General features: G+C 37.1%; 1 protein-coding gene across 2 annotated transcripts in view; it reads right to left on the reverse strand.

The window, feature by feature from the left end:
• PHKB (phosphorylase kinase, beta) overlaps positions 1 to 6697 on the reverse strand; it is a 227871-nt gene that overhangs the window by 145286 nt on the left and 75888 nt on the right. For both annotated transcript variants that reach the window (XM_010843901.1, XM_010843902.1), the window contains exon 7: positions 3209 to 3324. In XM_010843901.1, the coding sequence (XP_010842203.1) occupies positions 3209 to 3324 (116 nt within the window). The remainder of the gene's footprint in view (positions 1 to 3208; positions 3325 to 6697) is intronic.

Here is a 6697-nt window from a genome sequence, read left to right on the forward strand (position 1 = left end):
TTGGACTGCAAGGAGATCCAACCAGTCCATTCTGAAGGAGATCAGCCCTGGGATTTCTTTGGAAGGAATGATGCTGAGGCTGAAACTCCAGTACTTTGGCCACCTCATGCAAAGAGTTGACTCTGATGCTGGGAGGGATTGGGGGCAGGAGGAGAAGGGGACGACAGAGGATGAGATGGCTGGATGGCATCACTGACTCAATGATGTGAGTCTGAGTGAACTCTGGGAGTTGGTGATAGACAGGGAGCCCTGGCATGCTGCGATTCATGGGGTCGCAAAGAGTTGGACACGACTGAGCGACTGAACTGAATGAACAGTAAAAATAACTTTGGATTTTGAAGCCGTCCACTCGGAATTCAGTTCTGGCTCAATTACCTTTTGTATGGTATCACTTAAAGAATGGAGGGGGGAAAAAATCACAAAGTCTTCTAAACTTAAGTTTCCTCCTGTGTAAAAAGGCAGTAATGCTTCCTGCCTGGACTAAATAAAACTTACCCTGTATCTGTAGTGCCAGGGTTTAAAATCACTACAGAACCACTGGGCATGGATGCTGAAGGGGAAGCCTCTATGCTTAGAACACTATGTGTATGGGTTTTCGGGACCCAGGGGCAGTAATCATTTTTGACCAAGATGCAGTTTAGAAGGGACGTGCACTGTGTGTGGCAAAGGAGGAAAGGGACATTTACCAAGTCAGTGAGCACAAGACCCTAGTGATCGTCAAGGCAACAGATTGTGCTCTGAGTCCTGCTAAGGAGAACTGCACGGCACAGAGACAGAGATTGGCAAAGAAAGTTAGAAGGCAAAGGGCCATATGAGTACTTTTAGCAAGAATTACTATATACCATTTCAGGCTTTTCAAAATTATGAGAATAACTTAAGAATATAACAAGGATATCACATTAAGCAGTCCTTGGATCAGACCCAACTAGGCACTAGGATCAGATAATTAACTAGGATTGGATAGTTCTGGGAAGTCTTACAGTTATAGACTAAGGTTGGGACTTAATCCCTACTGGTAGCAGCTCTACATTCGACTCCTGGGCATAAGCACAGAAAGATACTGGCCTCCCACCACTACTGCCAACACTACATTCCATGAGAGCCATAGGGCTCAGGTCTCCTGCAGTTTCAAACTAGATACTGTGTCAGCAGAGGTGACAGATCTGAAACAGGCCTGTGAGTATCTGAGCTAAGAAGCATTGTGAAAAAAAAAAAAATTTAAGTTATTTACAGCATTATACCATGGAAAATTAGAAGATGAATGTTAAATATATAAAATGCACCATCCAAAACTAAATAACAAATTTCATTTCCCATCCGTTTGAATAAAATTGGCCTGCTACAATTAAGGTTAATTTTGCATGCAAAAGGTAGCAAAGAACATCACTTAATGATTTTCCAAGACTTGAAATAAAATCCTTAATGATTCAATTTAAAGACTGGAACCTCAGTTACAGGAGAACAAGTTGGAGTCTCTCTTTTTTCACTGTTGTCGTTTAGTTAGTCCTGTCTGACTCTTTTGTGATCCCATGGACAGTAGCCTGCCAAAGGACTTCCCAACACCCTCACTTTCTAAGATTAATGCTAACTTTTACCCAAGAGTCTTTCTGAGTTTAACAGCTTTTATAAACAGAAAAAACTGTACTCTAAATATTTTATACCGAAAATGTCAGTGGGACCACACTGGCATATATTAAATAGTTATTAAAAAGCAGAAAGGGACCTGATAAATAACTACTGAAAAGGTAAATTTTTAAAAAATTACCTTTTCCAATCTTATAAACTTCCTGTCTTGAATTTGACTGATAATTTGAAATGCTGAGAACTTACAGCTGAAATATAATATTTTCTTGCTATATTTAGTATTTGCCTGAATTTAATGTCTGAATTATTTCTCTCCTTTATTGTCTTCCTTACACATTGTTACTATTCTACTCTGTATAAACATGCCTCATATGAATCATAAAACTTATAGAAAGTTGTATGTTAGTTGACCACAGTTAAATGAAAAATCCTTTTTATTTCAATCTTTGTTATTAAAGTATTCTTAAATGTGTGAGTGTACTTTCATTTCAATGTTTACTTATGCATTGTTCAAATGCTTTATAAATATCAATCAATTACAACTTCATCAAGTAGAATGCATTATCATCTTCATTTTATACACGAGGAAAACTGAGGCAGAGACGTTATACAGCAAGTAATCGGGAGCAGATTTTAGTTTTCTAAATATCTTAAATCAACTTAATCTTTTTGTGTGTGATTAGTCCTTCTATTCTGGAGAAGTCAATGGCACCCCACTCCAGTACTCTTGCCTGGAAAGTCCCATGGACAGAGGAGCCTGGTAGGCTGCAGTCCATGGGGTTGCTAGGAGTCGGACACGACTGAGTGACTTCACTTTCACTTTTCACTTTCCTGCATTGGAGAAGGAAATGGCAACCCACTCCAGTGTTCTTGCCTGGAGAATCCCAGGGACAGGGGAGCCTGGTGGGCTGCCGTCTATGGGGTCACACAGATTCGGACACGACTGAAGCAACTTAGCAGCAGCAGCAGTAAATATACTAGCAGGCAGTCCTTCTATTCAAAAAAGTTATTGAGCTGCAGATTCCTCTTAACCAGTGTTTCGTAAACTGTTTCTCTACTTCATTTAAGTCTCGATGATCTAAACTGACCTACAGCTGGTAACCTTTAGATTATTAAACGTTTTAGTGTGAAATGGATAGGACTAACTGAGCTATACTTTTTAGTTAAACAAAATATAAAGGGTGTGAGTATGTCTTGTTGGGATAAAAATCAGCTCTATAACACAAAAAGGAATTTTAGATGCGATGCATTTACAACTGCTGTTTGGCAATTTTAATGTACTTGACCTTTCAAACAGTGTCATTTAAAAGAGGAAAAAGAAAATGACTTGGTTGAACAGAAAGGTCAAGTCTTAGACTGAATACTGATATGCATGTCCTGACACGTTGTGAAGCTGGCAAAAACACTCATATGCTCTTTTCCTGCATCTGTTAATGGGTACTGAGAGGAGACTCTTCCTTTAATTTTAAGTGAATTTCACTTGAATTATATTAATATGTAGAAAAATAGAGAGATGAAAACTACACAGAAACCAAAGTTCCAACCTAGTTCTTTGATTTTTATTCACATTCCACACATTCAAATTAAAAATAGAAAACAAAACACTCAGAAATCGGCAAATTACCTCGAATGCAGCTCTGTGCTGCCATTATTATATTTGCTTCCTCTTTCCCAGACACCAAAGTCAGGCACCCGGTAAACTCTTTCTACACAAAATACAAGGTTCTGAATAAAAGAGACCTAAAAGAAAAAAAATGAAACATAAGGACACGTGAAATAACAGGACCTTTAGATACTGATATTCAGATAATAATACTTGGAATCTAAAATGTCAGATGTTAAATAAGTCTAAAACTTTTGAGATAAAAAGGTATTTCTCAGTTCTAAAATGAGTCAATCTCATGTTAGATCAACCTAGAGTCTTGAGTCTATTACTCCTAGAATCTAATCTTCCTCCTGCCTTTCCTATATAGCTATAAATACCCATTTTCACACACTGTAAAGCTTACAGTTCGAGATGGGCCCAACCAATAAGCTGGGAGTCACAGCTTTTATGTAAAGATTTCAGACATCTGATTAAATTTATATTTTCAATAGTAACTATGGAAAGCAAAGATTATAATCAGTTCTTACTTAATAAAAGTTTATTCATGTTAATAAAAACACTATCTTATGTGGGCTACTAGTCCTAATTACAGGGTTTTTAATTTAGTCATCATGTTTGATTCAATAGAGAAAAATGAATATGTGCACCTGCCTACCCTTTATCTCATTATCCCTTTTAAGTGGCAATACATATTCCTCCACCTCCACCCTACACACCTAATAAATAACATGTATGTACTTTTAAGAATGACACAATAATAACACTAAAAACCAAGGTAAGGTTCCATCAGCAGACTAGAAATGACAAATCATAGGAAGAGAGAAAGCAGTAGGAAAGAACTGATTGAGAAATCAGAGCAGAGGAAAGAAAACATAGCCTCTTAAAATGATTCTCCCCTGTCTCTAAGTCTCTAAGCCCAGAGTCAACAAATACATTGATCAAGAGTAGATTAGGAAGCAGTCTAACCTAGATCCTCTCACAAGGGATGAATGGCTGAGGCAGCTGAATCCATGACCTTTTCATTCTCAACCCCAACATAGAGGTATCTGCCCTCAGAGCCTAGAACGGCTCACACGTTTCAGTGAAGGAGAAAGCACGAGGATGCTGGAGCCTCACGGAAACATAACAGAGTCATCTAGGTTTCAAAACAAACACATCTATCCCATCACTTCTCTATCAAAGAATGGAGCATTACACGCCTCCAGTAAACTTTTTCTTACTTCAAATATTGGGGAGGGTCTTCCCAGCTTTCCCAGTTTCTTGTTACCTTACCTATTTCCCTGAGGTAATAAAAAACTTGGTGTACTTTCCTAAAACCAGGTGTCTTCGGTTTTCCCCTGGTCTTTAGAGTTATTCAGATTCTATAAAACTTATAGGAAATACTTTATACTTGTCAGGTCCCCAGGTTAAAAGCTTTGAAACCATCTAAATCCTCCTTCCTCTGATGACAAATTTCTCAAGTATATAGTCCATATATCTGCTTCTTCCCCATCTTAGGAGGATGTCAGGACCAAGACTGGAGAGACCCACAAGCAAAAACAGGTAATCATGGTTTCCTAGAGCAGAGACTCAAGAGCAGAAACTGCTAAGGAATTAGTGCTGGGGTATTAAAACCTGTACTATAATCGATGAATTGCTAGAAGCTCACTTAAAAACTCGTGAAAGTTAAAAAACGCCCAGGGGATCCAGTTTTAAGGGGGGGGGTCCCCACAATACTGTGAGGTTTACCTCCAAGAGCTCAATCAAGTTCCCATAGAAAATATCCTAGAAAAAATCCCCTCTGGTTTGCAGCAAGCAGAGAGGATAAGGAACAATTTTGAAATACACCAAAACATTCTGTTTTTCTTAAGACAGTCTTCGCTCACGGGAAACCTGTTAACCAAAGCCAGACCTGCTGGGCTATGAACCCTCCTGGGGTTATTACATAAATAAGGTACCCTATAACCTTTTCAAAACACACAAAAATTGATATCTAAAACTTATTTGGTCTTAAACCTTTCTTCAGATAAGGAATTATGGACCAGCATAACTTTTATGAACTCAGAAATAAATATTTCTTGTACTTCACACACATGTAATACTGTGCTTTAGTAAAGACTGGACACTTAGAGGAAATAAGCATTGGCTAGAACATGAAAATAAAGATCACAACCATTTCCAAGTCAGGGTATTTTATGTACTAATTTCAATTCTGACTCTAGTTTATGTACCTAATGTTGTTAGTCCTTTGCTCTGTCTTCACACCAATTTCTAATTTGTGCTACCTTGCTTTGAAGGCATATATCTTTTGGATACTTTTGGGGAAAAAAAACTGTAGAGAAAGATTTCTAATCTGAAACATGTTTTCTGTGGTATTTTCTGAATAAGTTTAGCTTATGTATAAAATAATAAATCAAATATCTGAAATAGTCTCAAAACAGATCTAAATGTCACTGAAATGTAATTACATTTGGGAGATAGTGAACTGGTGTAATGATGTGTTAACAGAAAATTCTTAATGGACTTCATAAAACTTAAGGTATACGCAGTAAAAAAAAAAAGTAACAAATTAGCAATTAAGATGGTCTCAAATTGATTATGCATTTCATCTATGTGAGCATGACTGTGTTGTTTATGGCCACCAAAAAAATTTAAACCTTATAAACCACAGGATAGTGGGGCAGTTAGTTCCACGGTGGCATTTATGGACCAAGGTTTCTTCCACCATTTACTCTATAATTCTCTGGGGGTTTTCTGAGGATGAGGGAAGGAGCAGGCAAGAGAAGAGAATTTACTTTTATCTACTATCCACACCAATTCATGTTTTCCTCAATTCACATTATCAGTCAAAATTTCTTCAAATACTGCCTTTCCTCAATTCTCTCTATCCTTTTCATCCTTGGACCTCATTCTATCAATTATTCTCAAACTTTCTTTCATATTTGCTATCTTTTGACATTCTGGATAATTTCCCAAGAATTATTTTCCAGTACATAAATTTTTTCTTCAACAATGTCCAATCTACTCTTTAATATGTTCATTAATGTTTTAGTTGTTCATATTTATCACTTCTAAAAATATTATTTCTCTCTAGTATATTTTTTATTCCAGCACTTCACCCAGCTAATTCATACTACATTTAAATATCAATCTCAATGAGGATATTTCCTGGAAGAAAAAAACCTCCTTGATTCCCTAAGTCTGGATGAAATATCTATCTTATTCATCATTTTACCCTAGCATCTATCATTGTTTCTTATACATAGAGGTTCTTCATGAAATATTTTAACAAAATTGGCATATAATTTACACATCTGTAAACACTGACAGAAAAGCCACTGATGAGTTATTCTTGTAACGATGTTATACTATTACAAGTTATAACTGCAGGCACATCCAGTTCTAAAGACCTTTCATCCAGAGATTTCAAAGAAAAGATTATTTACGTCATCCTAGTAAATATACTCGGAGAAGGCAATGGCACCCCACTCCAGTACTCTTGCCTGGAAAATCCCATGGACGGAGGAG

Source organism: Bison bison, unplaced genomic scaffold (genome assembly GCF_000754665.1).
Source record: "Bison bison bison isolate TAMUID 2011002044 unplaced genomic scaffold, Bison_UMD1.0 scf7180017864192, whole genome shotgun sequence".
Taxonomy (NCBI): Eukaryota; Metazoa; Chordata; class Mammalia; order Artiodactyla; family Bovidae; genus Bison; species Bison bison.